The sequence below is a fragment of the Varanus komodoensis genome, unplaced genomic scaffold (genome assembly GCF_004798865.1).
Source record: "Varanus komodoensis strain SLA01 unplaced genomic scaffold, ASM479886v1 scaffold55, whole genome shotgun sequence".
Classification (NCBI taxonomy): Eukaryota; Metazoa; Chordata; class Lepidosauria; order Squamata; family Varanidae; genus Varanus; species Varanus komodoensis.
Window position 1 is genome coordinate 3516916 of NW_025336157.1, and position 21823 is coordinate 3538738.

Sequence of the window (21823 nt, forward strand, 5' to 3'; positions counted from 1 at the left end):
CGCGCGGTGTGCAGTCTCCCGTCCCTCTCCGATCCCAGCCACACTCACAGCCGCCGAGCGCATCAGCGGCTCCAATTATACTCCCACTGGTGAGCGTGCAGTGAAGTGTTCCCACCCCCATAAACCCAGGCCCTGTTCGCACACTCGGAGAACACAACTTATGCACAGACAGACTGCTGCACGCCTGGAACTGCTGCTCCTTTGCTCCCCCCAGCATGGCTCCCTTTTTCTCGCTGCTTCCTCCTGCTTGAGGCACAAGCATGTACCCAGAGGGACTCCCGGGAGCGTGTCTCCTACTCCGGCACAAGCGGGCTCCATGCAAAATTTCCCCCTTCCCTGGAACGACCTGGACCTCAGTTGGCCGGGTGCTGTTTGCCTGCCAGTTTGTTCCTCTGCAAGCTGGGACTCTTGCAGTCCTTTTTCTGAAGCAGGAATTCTGGAATTCCTGACAGTTAAACAAGCCACCTGTGCCAGGTTGCTCCGGAGGGAGCATCAAAGGTAGGCGAAAAATACCTGGGGTTTCACAGCCGCTTCCTCAACTGAACTTCATCTACTCAGAACAGGGCCTTCTCTGTGGTGGCGCCCAGATTGTGGAATGCGCTCCCCAGAGAGGTTCGCCTGGCACCGAGCTTATACTCCTTTCGGCCCCAGGTCAAAACCTTTTTACTTAACCGGTATTTTAAAAACTAGTATTTAATGCAACAGTCATGTTTTATCGGTTATGTGTCATTTATCGCTCAGATTGTTTTTAATTATTCGATTTTATTGACTGTTTTTAATGTATCTGGTTTTTATTGATCGATTGTGAGCCCTCCCGAGATGCCTTGCTTAAGGGACAGCATACAAAAGTTTTAAATAAATAAATAAACTGGGTACGGTGCCCACAGCCTGCAGAAGGGTGCTGTGGTGCCCCAAGCAGGAATGACTGCGTAGATGGACTGCACTTCCGTGATTTTACACTCATTGCTTCGAAATGCCTCTGTTTTAAGAAGAAGATTGTTTCCAGATTGTGAGCTTTGGAGTGTCTCTTTGTGTCCCTCTCTGGGAACCCCGGCAGGCCAAATTTAGTCCACAGAGGGTTGGATTTGCCCCTCCGGACCTGAGGCACCTCACCTTGAAATGTTTGTGCTCATTGCATTCATTCCCTAACTTTTTATAAAGCTCTTCTCCTCTCCGTTTTCTCTTCACAACAACAGCCCTGTAAGGTAGGTCAGATGGAGTGTCTACGGTTGGCCCAGACTCGCCCGACGAGTCTCATGGCTGAGTGGGGACTCGAATCTGAGTCTCTAACCCCAATATCAAGCTGGCTCTCCGCTTGGAAGCTTGAAGTTGATCATATATACATGTCTATAAACTTAAATTTATATCAAATACAGAATTGGAGGTTGACGCTTCCCAGGCTGCCACTTGGACTTGAAAGGAGCTGTCGGGGGGGCTGAGGTTGTCCACAAAATAAATATGGTGCCATGGACAGCTCCTCAAGTCCAGTACAGCCTGGCTGCCCCTCCTGAACGCTGGGAAAAGTCACTTGTATCCCAGATGATCTGGTTTTACTGCTCCCGATAGTTCCCTCCCGGCTCTGGTTCAGCTCGCACCCAGATCTGGCAAGCACCAAACATCTCCCCTCGTCTGAAGCAGGTTTGTGGCCAAGATGCAAAACCCAAGAATGGACTCAAACTGCTCTGCCTTGTGCCGGGCTAAAATAGCCCTTTCTCTCTCTCTCTGCAGGTCCTCCAACTGGGAGCAAAGCACAGAATAAATTCTCCTTGGGCACCATGGAAAACAAATCAAAGGGAAGGCAGCAACTTCTGGAAAGTGGTGACGCTTCTGTGCAACTTATTTTTAAAAGGCAGTGGTGCGAAAGCAAATCAGAGGGCCGGATGGAGACTGCACAGTTCAATCTCTTCTGCCTGGGTTTGTCTTTTCCCTCAAGGAGCGAGGTAAGTCTACTCAAATTATCTTAATGGTATGGGGTTTTATGCCACTTTAAGGCCTCCCCAGAGAGGTCCGCCAGGAGCCGTCATTAGATGCTTTTCGGTGCCAGGTCAAGATCTTGTTACTTAACCAATATTTTAAAATTAATTAATTTTAATGGTATATCTATCTGTTTAATTCATTTTAACTATGTTATTTTATACTGTCGTGGTATAGCCATTTTATTTATTTGTTTAGGATAGGTGGGTTTTAATGTTTGTAAACCACCCAGAGAGCCCTCTGGGCTATTAGGGTGGTCTATAAATGCAAATGCAAATATTAATAAAATAAATAATAAAGATCCTCAAACAAAGTTATGATTGGTAGGACAGGAACAAAGCTGAAGATAGCCAAATAGCAAGTCCAGAGCAAAGCTTTAAGACACCCAGTGTCTTAAATGGGTGCTGCTACCTGCATCTTGTTCCTCGGCCCTTTCTTTTAAAAAGAAGATAACATTCTAGTCCTCATGGCTTGCAGTAACAGCTGTTTTAACGAGGAGTATAAGATCTGCTCTGTATCAGGTTAGAGTCTTCCTCTACCTCATGCAGGATTGTCAACAGCAACTGGCAGCAGAATCCTGACCTAGCCCTGCCTGGAGCATCCCACGAACGAATTAACCTGAAAAGCTGCAGTTTAATTATCGAGAACTTTGATCCACCAGCCGTATATTATGTACCCGGATTGGTGGAATTGCTCCAGAATTTCAGCAGGAATATTCCCAGCCATACCTGGAATTGCCTGGGAGGAAATCTGTGTGCCTTCTCACCTGCTGTTAAGAGCATGGGACTGGGACTCAGAGGATCTGGGTTCTAGTCCCCGCTCAGCCATGGAGCCAACTGGGTGACTCTGGGCCAGTCACAGACTCTCAGCCCAACCTACCCCACAGGGTTGTTGTTGTGGGGATAAGATGGAGGAGGAGACGTAAGTGCCTTGAGCCCTTTGTAGGAAAAAGGCAGGATATAAACTGAAGTGAACTATACCCCATCCCCTGAAAACCAGGATCCTAGTCCTCATGATTCTGGGCAAACCCTGCTTTAAATAGCAAGCTGCCTCCCCTGGCTTGGACCCGGGGCCATGTACTGCCTTCAGGACTGCCTACAAGGCAAGGCAGAGGCTCTCTGCTGTTCAGAACTTCAGCTCCAAGGGCTGAAGTCCCCGGGGGAGAACATGACGGGCTGCCACGAGGACTGGATGAATTTTTCACCTCCCTTAGCGGAGGATGTGGCTGTGCTGTCATGGCAAATGAAGACAGCCTGTCCGGATATAATTATCATCTTCACCTGAAGGATGCTGCTGGCGACAGGGGAAGTCGGGGTGGGGGGGGGCACATCAGCCCAGCCTAGCTCAGCGCAGTTTAATCGAGGCTTCCAGCATTTCATTAGCGGGAAATTGGTCCTCACTGCCTGGGGACCGGAGGTATTAATCAGACGCCGGGAACAGGAAACGGCCTCCGACTTTCTGTTTCTTTCCTTCTCTCCTCTGGGGAGCCATCTAGCAAATTAGGCCCGCTCCAATGCGCTTTAATGGGAATTTCACAGGTGGGTTTTTTTAATCGGCTGGGAGTGCCGCCTGCTACGAGGGCATCACGCATGGCACCTCCAAAAGGGCAATGGGGAAAATGTCCCCAACAGCCCCAGGAACCTACTTTGCACGGGGATTAAGAAAACGAAGATCATGGCATCCGGTCCTCTCACTTCCTGGCAAATAGATGGGAAGAAATGGAGGTAGTGACAGATTTTATTTTCCTGGGCTCCAAGATCACCGCAGATGGGGACTGCAGCTGAGAAATTAAAAGGCGCTTGCTCCTGGGGAGGAAAGCTATGGGAAATCTAGGCAGCATACTAAAAAGCAGAGACATCACCCTGCCGACAAAAGTGCGTATAGTCAAGGCTATGGTTTTCCCAGTTGCAATGTGTGGCTGTGAAAGCTGGACCAGAAGGAAGGCTGAGCTCCGAAGAATTGAGGCCTTTGAATTGTGCTGGAGAAGACGCCTGCGAGTCCCTTGGACCGCAAGGTGATCCAACCGGTCAGTCCTGGAGGAGATCAACCCTGACTGCTCTTTAGAAGGCCAGATGCTGAAGATGAAGCTCAAATACTTTGGCCACCTAACGAGGAGGAGGGACTCCCTGGAGAAGAGCCTGATGCTGGAAACAACAGATGGCAAAAGAAGAAGGGGGCGGCAGAGGATGAGGGGGCTGGATGGAGTCACTGAAGCAGTGGGTGTGAGCTTAGGTGGACTCCGGGGATGGTGGAGGACAGGAAGGCCTGGAGGAATGTTGTCCATGGGGGCGCGATGGGTCGGACACGACTTCACGACTAACAACAACAACAACAACACTATTAGAGGTTCACCATTACAATTGGAAATGTTGAAGATAAGGACTTCTTGGTGCTGGCCCCTGCCCTATAGGATTCCCATCTGTAAGAGGTACGGCTGCCTTCCTCTGTTATTTATTTATTTACTTATTTTATATCCCACTTTTCTGAGGCAGTCAAAGTGGCTTTCATTATTCTCCCCTCCTGCTCTCAATCTTTTCCCTGCAACAACAACCCTGTGAGGTAGGCTGGGCTGAAAGTCTGAGACTGGCCCAGAGTCACCCAGTTGGCCCCATGACTGGGCGGGGACTAGATCCCAGGTCACCTGAGTCCCCGTCCTCTGCTTTTAACCACTACACCACACTGCCCTCCTATTTTGGAAAATCCAAGTATGATTTTTGCTGTCACAAACTGCCTTGGGAAGACTGTCGTTTTGAAAGGTAGCTAAGCAACATATCTGATAAATAAAAATAAAGTTGGTAGTAAATGGGCAAACCTGTGTAGGAGTGAAAACTGAGACAGACCTTTCCATTTGAACCCATCAGTACAGCAGGAAGGGGGGGGAAGCTTCACCCACTGAATTTCTGCCTGCTGTGTTGTTGCTTATGCCAGGCTGGAATTTACACCTTCAGCCACAACAGTGTCCTCCCTTAATCTCAGACTGATATGAAAGCTGGTTGCAATCACTGCAAAAACACTTTGTACATGCCCAGAGGAGTTATGTTCATTCAGCTCCGAGTTCCAGGCCTGCGTGCTGGTGACAAGAACCCTCAAAGCCCATTTCTGGTAACAGGACCCTAAGATATAAGCTGCAAAGCGCTGAAAGCTTGTTATAAGTTCCCCAGTATTTCACAGGGTTGTTATAGGAATGTTAAGTTTTTATATTGTTGGGTTTGGGTTTTTCAGTGGCTTCTGAAAAACTCTTAATGTGTTACATTAATTGCATTTTTATGACAGCACAGATTTGAATCTCTCTTCTTTGACGGAAAAATGCAAGGCAGACCTGTTATTATGAATAAACCTAAAATATACACGGCTTGTGAGGACCATGTATGAGACACACTTCCGAAGAAAGGCAAGTTTTATTCTTTTTCAAATGCCATGCATGACACACACGCAAATAATTCCACCTAAATGCCATTTCTGGCTATTTTGGCTTTACGGGTCACTTCTGATGCCTGTTTCTGGCTGCCATTCCCTTTAGACAGGGATCCAGAGCTATGAACAGCTGTGAAACGGGTAGAATTTCAGCAGGTACAGCTTTTTTGCCGAGAAAGGGGAGACGTCAGCAGGAAAAGCAGTGTGTGTGTTTTTTTGTCTCAGCTTTTGGAAAATCCGTGTTTTTTGCAACTAGGCTGTCCCATAGAAACGATTTAGCGAATACACAAAATACTCTCTGTGGCAGCCATTTTGTGAGAGCGCCCGTGACACTCTCTGGCCATTCCAAATTGTCCCCTCCAACTGAAAGAAAAAAAAAGATGGGGGCACCTGCCACAGGGAATGAGCTGGTCATTTCTGAATGGCCCAAAAAGAGGGCCAAAGACGGCATGCCTTGAATGGCCTTAAGGCAATGCAGGCAGAGAGACACAAACGTAGAAATATTTAATATAATTCAAACAAAAATGCAACAAATTTCGGTACAGTGCAGCAGGCCGTGGCCAGGAGAACTGTATCAAATCGAGAAGCATCCTTCGTAAAAGAGGAGATCCGGCTGATCTTGGGCACAGAAACTCTGCCGGATAATTTGGCAGTAACCCAACAAGGATTGTCTCCCCTTTTCTCATCACATTGGCTCCGAAGCGCCTCTCTCCTCCTCTTGCAACTTCAATTTTACTTTTGCCCTCTCTTCTGCTGGGCTGGGCGTTCTCTCTCTCTCACACACACACACACACAAACACACACACAGGCTGCGCAGGTTCCCTCCTTCTCGCTCTCGAGGGCAAAGTACAGATTTCAGCCACGCTCATCCAACGAAATCAAGCCAAACATTTTCCTGGTGTCTTGAACGCCACTGGGAAAGGGATCACGTTGTCCCAGGACCCCGGCGGGAACCCCACCGCTCACCCCAGCTTTTGGCTGCTTTTTTGAATCCTTCCATGCTCCATCCACACGTGCAACTTCCAAACTGGCCAAGAGGTGACAACCAGGTAGGGCAACAGAAACGTGCGGAGACGCAGCCACTTAGCAGGTGGAGGGCAAAAATTTGGGGGTGCAGAAGAGAAAGCGAAGGAGTCAGAGATCAGGAGAGGCCGAGCAGGACCAAAACTGGCAAGACTGCAGCCGCTCATTCTCCTGTCCTTAGGTAGTTAGGTTCACAGGTGTACCAAAAGCCGCAAAAGCACCGTCCCGAGAGAACTGGGGGAGACGGAGCCAAACAGCCCCCAGTTTTGTCTTTCTTGGGGTTTTCTTTGCTCAGCTTCCTTTTCCTACAAGCCAGACTTTGGGGAGAGAGTCACATTTTTCTCCTGACCTTTGCCTGCCTATTCCTTTCTCCCAGGTTACATAACGCTCGTCCTTTCCGTTTGCAGGCACAGAGTGCAGGAGGTGGAAGAGGAGAAAACAAGCATTGTGCAGGTCAGTGGCAAGGCTGAGATGCTTCAAGAAGGATCCGGGGACGTGGCTGGAAGCTGCCTCCATTCTTCCAGCGTGTTTTCGCGCTTCCCTGAGGGGTTTCCCTGGATAAGAAAACCAGGCTAGCTAGACTGATTTTTTCATGTGTTCTAGGTCCCCATTTAATAGGTGAGTTTTGTCTCATATTTTTATCCATTTATCTATCACTGCATCTAATCAAATATCCAAGTGGCAAAGAATGGCAGGAAAACTCATGATAATGTGAATTTATTATACTAAGAAATAATGATATAAATAATAGGAATGTAGTAATACTAACACTAATAATACAATAATAAGTATGCAGATTTAAAACCTTTAAGATGTATTCTGCATTCCTTCCTGCACTTACTCAAGAGTAAGCAAGCTGGTGCTTTCCAGAAGGTTCAGTCTACACCCTCTGCCAGCCCAAGACAGTGTGTCTGATGTTTGGGGATGCTGGAAATTGTCTTTTTTTTTCCTTCATTTTTTAATGGTGAGTCAGTTTGGTGTTTCAGTTTGTTTCACTGTAATGAAACAAACTGAAACAAACCAACTCAAAAATCAGAGGAACAAGGGGAGGAAAACCCTGAAATTAAAAAATGTTGCTCTGTAAATAGCCAGATAGCAACATATATCTAGAGGCAGTGATTATACATGAGCATCAGGAAATATGGAGCAACATCCTTCTATCCATCCATCCCACCCTGGCGTCCACGTACCACCTGCCCAAATACTGAAAGCATTGTTCAGCCTTCAGTCCATTATCTCACAGGAGCTGAGCTTTTATCTTTCCAGCATTGCAGTCTCGACCTTTTAGCTATTCAAGGGCCCTGAAAAACCCATTTACATTGACCAAGTGTTATCTCCCAAGAAACAAGTCAATACCTGAAAAATGCATGTACATTTGAAAAGTATCAACGAGTATTTTAACAGACAGTTTCTCCGTATCAGAGCCTCCACCGCAGCTGGACCTTGCCAGAACATATGAATGAAAGAAGGGTATGATTTATTACATGTGGCAGTCAGTCAACAACCGTTGTTGTTGTGTTGTCCAGTTATTGCAGAACACAACCTTTATCAAGGGATAAGGACACAGAGTCCTATCACCAACAGGAAAAAAACACGCCCAGGTCAGGCTAGGGCAGTGGCGGCGAACCTCCGGCACGCAGAGCCCTCTCTGTCGGCACGGAGCCAAGCCGCCCCAGCAGCGCCCCAGCAGCCGAGCATCGGATAGCAGCGCACACAGGGGCCATGCGCACGCTCGGAAAGGGGCAGGGGTGCCAGGCGATGAGGTCACGAGCCGCGACTCATTAGCCGTGACTCGTCCAAGCTTTCACATGGATGGTCCATGCGCTGCCAAGGATATATATGTATTTGCTCGGACTGGCCGTGAGTTGTTTCAAAACTAAAACCTCCGTTTTTATTGCAGTGTTGGCACTTTGCGATAAAGAAGTGGGTTTTGGGTTGCAGTCTGGGCACTCGGTCTCTAAAAGGTTCCCCAGGACTGGGTTAGGGCTTCACCTACCCACCTAGGAGGGCTGCTTTTCTGTGGCGCCGAAGATGCAGGACCACCTTTTGGAGGGGCCGTTCTGAGGGACAAGCAGGCGACGAGCGAGGCACACACATCTCCCGGGGGATCCAGCAATGCCTCAACCTCTCCTCCTCATGAGGAGATGGAAGACCTTTATGGTGCAATCCAGCCCAAGTTTAGACAAAATGCAGGAGTGTCAAAAGGCCGTTTTTCTGGTAAAACTAGTGTTGGATCTCCCCTTTTGATGCCAGGAATTAATAACAAGTCTAAATACTTTGGAGACCGTGAGGAGCGCTCCACAAGTCCCTGCGTTCAGAGAGTAGCAGCCGGGCCGTTCAGCGGTGCCCAAATCCACCTTGAGAAGGTTCCTCCACCATGAAAACAAGACCGACAAAGCCAGAATTAACACCACAGCAATGACCAAGAAGCAGCAGTAGGAAGAGGGCCTTTCCCCCAGCCTCTTTCCCTGAGCCATCCTTGGGCAGCTTTTGCCTTACAGAAGAGAAGTAAACCCACCAACCTTCCCAGGGTTGCTCCAGGGGAAAAGTGCAGAACAGGGTCTGCAGCTGCGAGGACCAAAACTGAGACAGAGCAATGGTTTCCGTTGTTATTCTTGGAGGCCGCATGACTTAAGATGATAATAGTTGTAGTTAGTATTGTTCTATTTCCCTCTGGCTCAGGCCGGCCATGTGCCCTCCTTTAGACAAGACTGTCTTTATTTGAAGACACCCACCCTTCCAAGGGATGCTGGGACTTTTTCATACTGAGGGCCGATTCGCTCTGGGAGCCGCGGTCAAAGTGGTGGGCAGGGCCAGAGGCGAGAGGGAGCAAAAGGGCTCTTCAGTAACAGATGGTACTGAAGGGGGCCACCACCAAAGCATGCTCTGCTCCACGGACCCACCACCCCTCGTGGAGCAAGGAGGAAGGGTGTGCTTTCGATTTCCCAGTCACAAGCAAACGGCAGGGCCTGCCTGCTTGCGCATATCTCCACCCCACACAGACACCTTTTGCTCCTCCAGAAGTGCTGAGCGTGGGAAGCATGCAGTGTCCCTCGGACGGTGACAGCAGCCCCTGCATCCTGGCCTCGAGTCGCAGCGACACGGATCCGGAGAGTGAGGAGAAAACCTGTGCCGTGTGTGGGGACCGTGCCACGGGCTACCACTTCCATGTCATGACATGCGAAGGCTGCAAGGGCTTCTTTCGGTATGTTCCCACCCGAGACCTTCCCATGAGGCGCCTCTTCCTCCCCTCCTTCTGGAGAAAGTCACCCGAATAACAGGGGCCTGGCGTGACTTCTCTGCAAGGAGAGCTGAAGTTTGGGCCTTTTAAAAATGGGGGTTAAGCACAAACCGCCCAGAGTTCGCAACCCAACAACAAACCATGGGTACTTCCTGGCTTGTTCGTGGTTAAAAACCTAAACCACAGTGCTGAGTTCACACACAACAACCCAGGATTCAGCAAGAAGCCATGACTGAACAACAATCCATGCTCTGGGTTTTCCTTAGTGCAAACCGATATATATGATTGTGAGCTACCCTTGCTAAAAAGCTAAATATTTGGGTGTGGCTTGGTTTTGAATGGGAAATCGGACCCATCTCCTGATGGAGAGGAAGGCTCCTAGTACTGGTTGGTTGATATGGAAGCCCGTGGGCTTTGCGGAATATCATTATTTATTCATTTAAAATTTATTTATTGTAAGTATTTCTATCCCGTCCTATATGCAAAATGTCTCAGGACGGCTTAGAAGAACCAAAACAATCGATGAATAAAACAACAGTTAACAATTAGGAATGTGCATGAAACCAACAAAAACATATTACCAGTAAGAACAAACTCAAACACCCAAACCTCAAACCCCAAACCCAAACTCAAACTCAAAATGTGACTGTGAGTAATTAAATACAACTAAAATTCCTAGATATTATATGTATCCGTATTTGAAAAATGACCACTACTCCATGGATATTCCAGCATAACACTGGTGGACGCTGAAGTCTCCGAGTATGTCGGGATTTTAACCTGCCACTTTACCAAGGCTTCTGGATTCCTTACAATTTTAAGATCAGCTCTTTTACACGCGGTTTCCCCGCAACTTCTCAGTCTCCTTTTCCTGCTTTCCTATACATTCCAGTACAAAACCACAAGTTGGCGCTGCAGGACAGCGGAAAGGTATAAAATTCAGGCGTTTCTTTTAGTGGGCTTTGCCCCAAAAAGCACATTTTCATCTCTAAAAACGGCACGGAAAAGGTTGCAAAGCCCCAGAAAGATCCACTTGGGTGATGCGGTCATGAAAGCACCCACAAACTACCATCAGGGAGAAAGCACAAGCACACAAGTAATGTCTCATGTGAAGAAGTCCTTTGTGTACAGAAGCACAGAAATAAAAGAGGGAAAACACCGAGATATTTTTTAGCAGTCCCAGCCTGTTTCCATTAAAATCTTCCTTGGGGCACTGTCAGCCGCTGTACGGCCTTTCCAGATGCTGATTTCTTACACAGCTGGAGCGGAATAAGCCTCAAGGTAAAAGCATGGATTGTACAATTTCTAGGGGCAGCTATTTTCAGGATGGGAAGAAAAATATTTTGAACGCTACCCTGTGGAAAAAAATACACTCACACCGCCCTACAAGTAGAAAATCTTTGAATTTTCTAGATGGAACCTTCACCCAAGGTGTATAACTCAGCGGGGATGCTCATGATTAGTGTTTCCATGTTTATTTTATTTATTTAATGTATGTATCAAAATTGATACCCAGGCTTGGTTCCTAAAGAGCCATAAAAGTGGTGAATCACAATTCAAAACAATAGAACAACACGCTGAAAGGAACATAAAAGCCCTAAAATTTTGGAACAACCATTTTAATCCTGACCAAGTTTTTATTATCATTCTTATTATATTTTGATAATCGTAATGTTTATCTCCCCCCACCACACACACCCGCTGCCAGGATGTTATCATTTAATTCTGTTTCATGCACAGAACACAAGAGTCTTATGAAACGCACACCAACCGTATCGATCACCTTTCAATTTATTTTTTAACAATATTTTTACGCTGCTCTTCCACCCACCCCCATTTTTAAAGGCTTGGGGGAACATCTTGCAATCAATCCTAACATAAGACAGGCCTTTCCTGCAGGCTTATAACACTCAAGGAAAGGGGGGATAGGGAAGGGAAAGGTAAATTATTTATGTTATTATCTAATTAAAACTTTTGCATACCGTCCCATCACCGATGTCTCGGGATGGTTCACAAAAACAACAGTAAAATAAGAAAAAATAAAAGTAGCACAGCATCCCATACTAAATATACAACCACAGTTAAGACCATTAGGAGCTAAAATAGTGGGAAAGTAAAAAGGGTTTCACCTGGTGCCGAAAGGAAAGAAGCGTTGGCGCCAGGCGAACCTCCCCGGGGAGCGTGTTCTGCAGCCGGGGCGCCACCACTGAACAGGCCCTGCTCTGGGTAGCTACCCTCCTGATCTCCTTCAAGGAGGGCTCCGGGGGACAGGCCTCTGCCTCAGATCTCAAGGGGCGGGCCGGCACGTAGGGACTCATGTGGAGCGATCTGTATTTCTGTGTTTGTTTCAGAAAATAGTAGAGGTGCAAAGGGCCAAGAGGGCTATCAGGTCCACCGCCCTGCCCCCTGCAGGACCCCGGTCAGGGCCGTCTTCACGCAGGGGCCTGACGGGCACTTGCCTGTGGGCCCCATACTAATCTGTGTATGTTAACCCTTGGAAAATGGGAAAACGGCCAAAACGAACAGCCGTTGTCGTAGGGGCCCCAGGGCACTGCTTTGCCTGGGGCCCCCCGTGCTGTTCAGACATCGGGGAAGGGGCTGGCTCGGGACGAGCGGCGGCTTCTCGCTTCAGGCGGTGCTCACCGGGACAGGAATGTCGGGCTCTGCGTCTCCCCGGTGCTCACGGCCGTCTCCGGTTCCCCGTTGCTCCCGCAGGCGGACGGTCATCAAGGACATCCAGTTCACCTGCCCGTTCTCCCGAAACTGCAGCATCACCAAAGCCAAGCGGCGCCAGTGCCAGGCCTGCCGCTACGAGAAGTGCCTGTCCTCTGGCATGAGGAAGGACAGTAAGTGGGCCGGCTCTTTTCGGCTTGTTTTGGGCCCAGCGCTGGAGCCGGTTTGTGGGCACGAAGCCGGCGCTGGGCAAAGGCAGACCTGGCCTTCCCGGGGCATTTGGCTGATCCCGGCGGGTAACCGAACCCTGGACCAGATAGGAAGGCTGTCTGGTCCTTCTCGGGGGGAGGGGGGCAGATCTGAGCAGGGAGAGATTCCAGTTGTATTTATATCCCCCTTGCGAGGAGCCAGGTAGCTCGCCCCATTCTCCTCCACTCCGGTTTCCCCCTCACAACAACCCTACGAGGTAGGCCAGGCAGAGAGGCAGTGACTGGCCCAAAGTCACCCAGTGAGCTCCGCAGCCAAGTGGGAACCGGACCCTGCATATCCCAGGTCCCCAGTCCAACAGGCTCATCACCATGACACACGGCACCCCAAAAGTCTGGAGTGGTTTAGCAGTGGAAGAGATGCCCTAATTCAGCTGCATGGGGCCATATTCCGGGAGAGGTGGATTCCAGGAGATTCCCGTGACGCTCTAGTCCCGGGTTGCAGGATCTCAGAGCTGGGGGCCAAAGCCGCCTTTCCTGCAGGCCGGATCCTCCGTTCCCCGGCCACCGAGTCCTTGCTCTCTTCCCACACTCCATCCTAGAAAGATGGAAATGTTTCCCCCAAGGCACTGCTAGGGGTGGGAAGCGCTTGAGCCTAAAATGCAGTCTGTTTGCCCTTCCAGCCCCGCCCCTTTGGCCCTTAGCCCCGCCCACCACTGGCATGCGGCCCTCGGGCCGAACGGGGCTCCGCACCCCTGCTGCTGCTGCTGCGGTTGTGGGGCCGATTTGGCGCAGAGCGGAGGTTCCCAAAAATTCCCCTGGAAACCAGGGATGGGGCCACAACCGGGGAGTCGTGCGTGCGCATTCCCTGCTTCCCGGCAGGATCTGGGGGCCACCGGGGATGCTGGGCCAGAGACCCCCTTGCTCCGATCTCGCCTGGCTTTTCGCCGGTCCAAAATCGCCCCGCGCTTCTGACATCCAAGATGTGGAGGAGCCTGGCTGGCTGGAGGGGCTTTGGGCGAAAGCCGCCCTCCGCAGGGTGGAAGAGCTCCCAGCTGCTTGGCTTCCACAAAGCCGTCCCTGCGAAGGCGGGAGGCAGCGGGGCCGCAGCTGCAGGGCGGGGAAGGAGGCGGGCGGCTGTCAGGAAAACTGCATCATCTCCCCAGGGAAGCGCAGGCTGGGAAATTTGGGTGGACGCAGCCGCCCCGCCTAGCTTTCCTCTGCACCGGCCGGCCCACAGGGTCGGCTCTCTTCGAAGCGGGGAAAGCTGGAAAGAGCCAGAGCGCAAGAATAGATTCATCTCCTCCTCCGGCTGCAGAAGAAAACACTCGAGGTTTTGCTTCCCAGAGCAAGCCGGGCGAGCTGGGCTGTGGAAGTCAGGATATGAGGCTGGGGGCAAGTTTGTGTGCAGGATTTATCCCGCTGTTCGGGGCAGCAGGGAGAAAGAAAGAGCTTTGAAGCCATTCCTGGCTGCTCTTTGGTTTAATATTTTTATTGGGAAGGAAGGAAGGAAGGAAGGAAGGAAGGAAGGAAGGAAGGAAGGAAGGAAAGAACAAACTGTATTCCAGCTTTGTGGTGCATGGATGCAAGCAGCTCGGACGTGCACCTGATTCCCTCCCTGGTTGTGTGAAGGCACTCGCTTCTGTGCACAGGCTCTGTATGCAGAGAGGGGAGAGCTGTCTTAGTTCAGCTGGCACCAGGCAAGGGGGAAAGAAAAAAAGAGGAAGCAGGGTTGTGCCATACCCGCCACAGGGCTCCAAGCATCATGAGGACTAGAAACTTATTTTCAATTTGACTGCTCCCAACTAGGCACCCTCCAGATGTTTTGGATGGACGTTTCCAGCATCCCTGACCATGTTGGCAGGGGCAGCTGGGAGCCAGGACCCCCAAACATCTGGAAGGGACTAGGGAAGGGAAAGGCTGAGTTAGGGGAATTGAAGCAGAGAGACCCGGGTTCAACTCCTCCTCTCCTATGAGGCTGGCACTGGGCAACAGCAGTCCAGCTATCAATTCTCAGCCTAACCTACACCACAGGGTTGCTGTGACAAAGGATAAGCCGAGGGTGCATGGAGAACGGTCCAGGGATGCTGACACAACCAACAGGGAGGTTAAAAGAGTAGACGGAAATAGAGGGGTGGATACAAACTAAACTGAACTCAGGGCCCATTGAAATCAATCGGAAACATTAGCCCTGGCTTTAGCCCCACAAATTCCAGACTGGACTAGATCCCATTAGTCTCGATCCAGCCCGAAATTAATTCTTAGGGGCCAACCGACTCCGCCAAACCCAGATTTGGGAGGCAGGTTTGGTGAGGCCCGGCCGCCGGGTGTCCCCGCTGGAGCCTGGGCTTGGATCAGGGAGACCCGAGGTGTGGCGTCCTCCATCCTGAGCGCGGCGTCTTCCTTCTGCCCCAGTGATCATGTCGGAGGCCGCCTTGCGGGAGCGCCGGGCCCTGCGGCAACAGAAGCACCAGCAGCTGCGTCCCACGGCGGAGCTGGCCACGGAAAAAGGCCTCACGGCCGAGCAGGAGCAGCTGATCGGGGTCCTCACCGAAGCGCACAAGAAAAACTTCGACTCCAGCTTCTCGCAGTTCGTCAACTACCAGGTGTGCCACAGACACAGGTGTTGGCGTCTTCCTAGCAAACCTACCTGTGGTTTAGGCTGGGCTTGGTTCTGGCCAGGTGCCGGAGTCCGAGTCTTGTATTTCCAGACCGTGCCTTGGGTTCAAACAGAAGGGCTTCGAAACACCTCTGAATAGTAAGCCAAAGAACTGCACTTCTGTGGGTCTGTACTTGTAGGTTTATTACTCACAGTGCCACTGGCTGGAAAGAGACAAATCGATCCATTTTGCTCCCTCCCACATTTCTTTGAAAAATAAAACCAAATTTTTCTGTCCCATAGAGGAAGAAATGTGTAAATATTGGTAAATTCTTGTCTGAAACAAACAAGCTTCCTCATGCATCTGCCTTTGTATGGAAATATCGTGAAGGAAACAACAGTTGTGGCAGAAAATCTGCGTGGCCACAAGTCACAGTAGACGCGAGTCCTTGTGTCCTTGTGGCAAAGCCGGCAAAATGTCTTGGCACACTTCAAATGAGGAAAACATGTCCCATGCTGCTCTCTCTTCCTTCATCACGGATGGTTTGGTGGCCTCCTGCCTTTAGTTCCACTTTCCTCACCTTCTAAACAGTCTGAACGTCACTCCTGAATTTGCATCCTGAGAGCTTTCCGAGGCTTTTCCCAAAGGTTTCTTTGCAGATCTTTACTGCAAAATAAATCAAAAATGGGAGGCGAGAGAGAGAATGGAAGGGACTCTGCTGAACAACTTCTGTCAATGAGCCTTTTTCCTCACAGAGTCCCAAGTGAAAGGCTGGCCTGCTTTTAAAATGTCTTCATGAGGACTAGGCACTTAGCAAAGATGAAAAGACCGCTCAGGCTGTCCCAAGCATGGCCCAGAGAAACAGAGGCTTGTGGCCACGGTGAGCCCCTCTTAACCTGCCTTTTTCTTCAGACGCCGGTGCGCCTGTCCATCCACAGCCCGAGACCGTGGAGTCCCGCACCTGACCCGTGTCTTCCGTCGTGCCCCTCGAGTCCCCAGGAGCCCATGGAGGAGGTGCTACCGGATGTCTTCTCCATGTTGCCGCTCTTTGCCGACCTCAGCACCTACATGATTCAACAAGTGATCCAGTTTGCCAAAGCTATCCCGTCTTTCAGGTTGGTGGCCTGTGAGCTGCTTTTGGCCCGTGTCCAATGGTTTGGCCACCCCAGGCCGAAATTTGGGCTCCCACTGCCTTCAGTGACCCACCTTCTATATTACAGGAGTGCGGGACCCCAAGGGACTGGGTGCAGGGTTCATCAGATAGACTTCCCCTGTCTTCTGTATGATTCTTGGCTAGGTTTCCTCGCTGCAAGAAATGCCAGACAAGCAGAAAAACAGAAGTCTCTTTGGCACAATCCAGCTTGGACTCAGATCAAAGCAGGCCGGGCAAACCCTCACATGCTGGAAACGGGAGCTTTAGCCCCTCTCTCCTCGGTTGCAGCCCCTTCAATGTGACCCCCGCACAGCAATTAAGCTCAGTGGGAAAAACACCCCCATTGCCAGCAGTAAACACCCGGGGCCTGGGAAATGCATCCCGCTCCAAGATCCCGTGGCTCCCAAGCCTAGCAAATTCCTGCTGAGCAGCAGCTGGTCCCAACAGGCCAGGATTCCTGAAGGAACGCCTTTTTCCCTACATGCCCCCCTGCCCCTTAAGATCTGCAGCAGAGGCCTTCCTCTGGGAACCCTCCTTGAAGGTGGTTAGGAGAGAGAACACTCGGAGCAGGGCCTTCTCTGCATTGGCACCCCAGCTCTGGAATGCGCTCCCAGAGAGGTTCGCCTGGCACCGACGTTATATGCTTTCCAGCGCCAGGTCAAGACCTTTTTATTTACCCGCTATTTTAAAGTTTAAATATTTTAATTGCAATTTTATGGGTATCCTCAGTCATGTGTTCTTTTGTTGTTGATGGATGTATTTATTAGGTGTTTTATCTTGCAAGCCATCCAGAGATGGACCAGAATGGACGGGATAAAAATATCCTAATAAATAAAATAAATAAAAATTAGATCTGGTCCTGCAAGCTCCACACTGCAAGAGATCTGTCGCAAAGCTTTGAGCAGGTGCCGGCGAGTTATAATCTTTCCTCTCCTGCACATATTCACCAGATGTTTGCCAATCGATGACCAGATCTCGCTTCTGAAGGGGTCCGCCCTCGATGTGAGCCTGATCCAGTTCAACACCTTCTTCGACGAGGAGACCATGTCCTGGGCATGCGGTCCCCACTGCTACACCATCAAGGATGGCGCCTTGGGTGAGTCGTGAGAACTTCGGCATCTCTCCGCCAAGACACGAACCCTGGACGGCTGCAGGGGTGCAGCCAAATCATCCTTGACTCCGCACTCTGCTTTTATGGGGGCTCCCTTTAAGTTACAATCTTATTGCCCCTTTCCAGGATGAATGCAAGGGTCCAAGTAACGCAGAGATGTGGTACACCTGTGGATACACCTGCAGCACAGGGCCTGCTTGGTTTTGGCCCCACCGACCCTGCCCTCTGGAGGGGGGAGGGCTAGGCTGGGCTGCGGGGCCCTAGACGCCGGCCAGAAGGTTTGGCCCCAGCTGCGTGGCTCAGAAGACCCGGGTTCTAGACCCCACTCAGCCCCGAAGCTCACAGGGCGACTCTGGGTCAGTCAGGGACTCTCCGCCTAGCCTACCTCACAGGGTTGTTGTGCGCATGCAGGATGGAAGAGGAGAGTCCTTGACGTCCCCTTGGGCTCCTTGTGAGGCCAAGAGGTGGAGTAGGAATATAATAAATTAAAGGTGGGTATGGGGGACCCCACAAGGCTTCTTTGCAGGTCTGCCCCTAGAGGCCTGCCTCTTGCCACCTTCCGGAATAAGCTGGACCGCAAAATATCCATGGCGGCTTATACAGTGTGAATGCACCCTCGTGTGGCCACGGGGAGGCATTTACCATGGCCAAGGGGCCTCGAAGCGGAGCAGGACTTTAAATCCCCAGGGAAATTACTCTGCCTTAGCAGCGGCCCCCCGGCCACGCAATCCTCATCCGTTCGACCCTTGATCTTTCAGCGGGGTTCCAGCAGGTTTATCTGGAGTCACTTCTGAAGTTCCACATCAGTCTGAAGAGGCTGTGCTTGCATGAGACTGAATACATCCTGCTACAGGCTTTGGTGCTCTTCTACCCAGGTAAGCCACCCCATGTTTCAGGATACCTGAAGGGACATCTCCTTCCCTAGATGCCCTCCTGCCCGCTAAGATCTGTAGGGGAGACCCTGCTCCGGGAACCCTCCCTGAGGGAGGTAAAGAGGGTAAATACCCAGAGCAGGGCCTGCTCTGCGGTGGCTCCCCGACTGTGGAACGCGCTCCCCAGAGAGGTTCGCCTGGCGCCGACTTTATATTCTTTTCGGCTCCAGGTAAAAACCTTTTTATTTACCCATCATTTTAAGGATGGAGGAATTTTAACTTGGTTTTATTATCTTTATAGTCACGTTTTGATTTTTGTTTGTTATTATATATGTTGTTTATTTATTGTTCTCAGTATTGTAAGCCGTCCTGGGATGATTTCCGTGTAGGACAGGGTAAAAATATTTTAAATAAATAAATTAATTAATAAAATGGTACCCCATAGCTCCAGATTCTAGGCCATTCCTTACGTGCAAAAGTACCATCCTCTCGCAAAAAATAAAAAAAACCTTAAGGTCTAAAGAACACTTGTACCTCAATATATGGATTTCACTCTTCTCCTTACATGCAAGTCTTTTCCAAAACACACCCACCCCAAAACTCTCAAAAAGATCTTGGAAAAACACCTCACCCCATACCCTAAACACCAGAGATCTCAAAAAATTACCATTCATGCCAAGAAGGGCACAATTCACATTGTCAAGTACTTTGGTCTCTTTCTGATTTGGAGAAATCTGTCATCATTAAAAGAGTTTCGCATCTTTTCCCAAAGGCTTTCAATGTTTTCCTGAGCTTGTCTGAACTTGGGTACTATCTTCTTTTGAAAATGACAACACACGAAGCGTGCTTATTCTGGCTTTTCATGTTTGTTTTTATCTTTACAATTCTTTAGTGTCGCTTGTTTGCTTAGGGGTGTTACAGTCTGAAAGTTTTGCAAACTGCCTTGGTGGATTTTAGAAAGGGAGGGGGAAAAGAGGGGAAAAAAGAAACCCCATAATTTCACATGAGCTGCATTAAGTGGCTTATCGCCTCCCAAACTGTCTTGTTTCTCTCCAAACCCAGATGCACATACAAATCAGGAAAAGATGGAGAGTTGATTCATGAAAGTTTATACCATAAGAAGGCTAGTCTGTAAAACAAGGTGCAGAGAATTCTTTGGTCTGAAGGCCAAATTCATTTTGAAGCAGCTTCTGGGTCCGCATTTGATGCAGGGCTGAAGGCAGAAGCGGAGGGAGCAAAATTCCTCCTATACCAGCAAATTTAATTTTAATTTTAATTTAATTACAATATTTAGATCCCGTCCTTTAGAAAACATCCCAGGACGGCCTTCAAATTGTGGCTTAAGGCTCTTACTGCATGAGCCGCGCCTGAAAAGAACATTCTAGGGAGATCCAATCTGTTGAGTGGTTCAAATGTTGGGCTGGGACCTGAGAAACCTGGATTCAAGCCCCGCATTTGGCTGGGAGACTCATCGGGTGACTCTGGGGCCAGTCACTGAATCTCCACCTGGCCTACCTCACAAGGTTGTTGTGGAGGTAATATGGGGAGGAGGAGGATGGCAATGTCCTAATGAATAAATATGGACCTTAGTACCTTAGTGGTTGGGGGAAAGCAGGAAGTTTGGGATCCATCACAGGGGCTGCCCCAGGCTTGGGGGGCAAGGGGGTCCCAGCCTCACAACCCTGTCTCTCCTCTGCCTGGTCTCTCATGCCCAAGCCTGACACTTTGCAGAGCACCCGAACATCCTGCGGCGAGAGGAGATCGACCGCGCCCAGGACAAAATCGCCCTCACTTTGAAGCGCCACATCGACCAGCAGCACCCTCCGTCCGAAGGCAGGTGAGCGGGGAAAGGCAGGGGAAAGCTTCAGGATCAACCCGTGAGGCATTCCGGACCCCAGTTCTTCGGGGCTGCAGTGACTGGGGCCGTTTGGCTGAGAGAGCCGCGGGCAGAGAAAGTGGAGAGGCGGAGACGCTTCTGTCCCTCTCACAATACTGGAGCTCAGAGAGGTCACAGCCCACAAAGCCGAATGCTTGGAAATTTGGGGCCGGCCAAGGAATTCATATGCCCAGCCGTAGCGAAGGCCACCCACTTGGGTGGCTGTAAAAGGGGAGGGGCCAATTTCAGGGAGAAGGCTCTGCATGCCACTAGTCCTCAAGGCTCCGTGCTACCTCCAGCACCAGAGGCAGGCGGCTTATGTTCCCCAGCTGCTGGGGAACTTGGGCATGAGGGTGGCGGGGCTCTCCTCTTCCGTTTGTGGGTTGCTGTGGGGAACTGGTTGAGTGGCTGCAGCAACAGAACGCAGGATTAGATGGCTCCGTGGCCTGTTCATGCTCAGCTCATCTTTTCTTTCTGGTACCTCCTTCCAGTGGGGGCAAGAGGGTCGCACCTTCTGGCTTTCCTCCAGGATTGCAGGACATTTAAGCAGCGCTGCAATTTGGTGATTTTAAACACTGGTCTTCCAGCCTTTCCTCCCAGCTCTATAGATAAGTTGCATGCACTCGTTTACAATTTGGCCAATTGGAAATTTTTGCAGTGGGGGCAGATCTTCCCACTCAAACTGCAGAACGCGGCCCTGGACTTCTGCCCAGAAGTCCCACCTCGAGGGCACCAAAGCTTTTAAGTTGGCTTTTCACTTCAGTGCCTCGTAAGCTTTTGACTCCGTCGAGTCGATGTTTTCGCTGCTTTCCTTTTTCATCCGCCTTTTAAAAGGCCCACTGGAATCCCTCGTTCCAGCAACCAGAAAATGTAGTGCATTCACAGATCTGTGTATTCCTAAAAGCAAGCGGAACAGGGCGGGTGAACATGCGTCTTGCCAAGGGGGCATCCCTTTGAAGACGGATCAGTGGAAGGAGTGGAAAGGGACGGTAACTCTTGAACCACAGACGGGGGGAAAGGGCGGACAGAGTGGGTGGGAAGCAACAGCTGACCCCGCCGTGGCTTTTCCTCCAGGTTCCTCTTTGCCAAGCTTGTCCTGCTGCTGACAGAGCTACAGACCCTCAAAGCTGAGAACACGCGTCAGATCCTGCACTTCCGGGACACCCAGAACCTCACCTCCATGACGCCGCTGCTGTCGGAAATCATCAGCTAAAGCCTGAATTGAGGAGGGTCTCGATGGTGTTTCGCGGCTCCACGAGCCCCTTCCTCAGCTCCGGAGGACGGGACTTGCAAGCGTTCCTCGGAAGGAATATGCTTCCGAGGCGTGGGAGTGAAGGGGAAGGTAAGAAACAGGGCCGGGTCACTCCGCTCAGGCTCGGCATCAGGGTGGGCCTCTCGTCCGAGCGAGAGGAGCCCCAGATTGGCCGATCCCCCTTGGCACCTTTGCCAGGTGCTCCATCCACACCTGGCCCAGCGATGCTTGGAAGCAGACTTGCTCCCTGCCTGTCCACCGCGAGGAGGAGCGCAAGTCGGAGTGGGAGTCTTGGCAGAGGAAGGGCAGAGGGGCTGCCGGAGGGGCCCACGGAGGGCTGGTCACAGGCCGCCAGAACCTGGAACCGGCCCCGTCCACCCGTCTTGTTCCCCCGGGGCAGGAACAGTTTTTCTCCTCCGCCTGCTCAG

At 50.6% G+C, this 21823-nt stretch overlaps 1 protein-coding gene across 1 annotated transcript; it reads left to right on the forward strand.

Moving 5' to 3' along the window:
* Positions 1-3048: 3048 nt before the first annotated feature.
* Positions 3049-21616, forward strand: NR1I3 (nuclear receptor subfamily 1 group I member 3). The gene is made up of 10 exons (XM_044448391.1): positions 3049-3212; positions 6819-6864; positions 9414-9616; positions 12368-12498; positions 14947-15137; positions 16044-16246; positions 17235-17380; positions 18154-18270; positions 19999-20104; positions 21218-21616. The coding sequence occupies exons 1-10, from the start codon at positions 3049-3051 to the stop codon at positions 21354-21356; spliced, it is 1446 nt and encodes a 481-aa protein (XP_044304326.1). The 3' UTR covers positions 21357-21616.
* Positions 21617-21823: the final 207 nt, after the last annotated feature.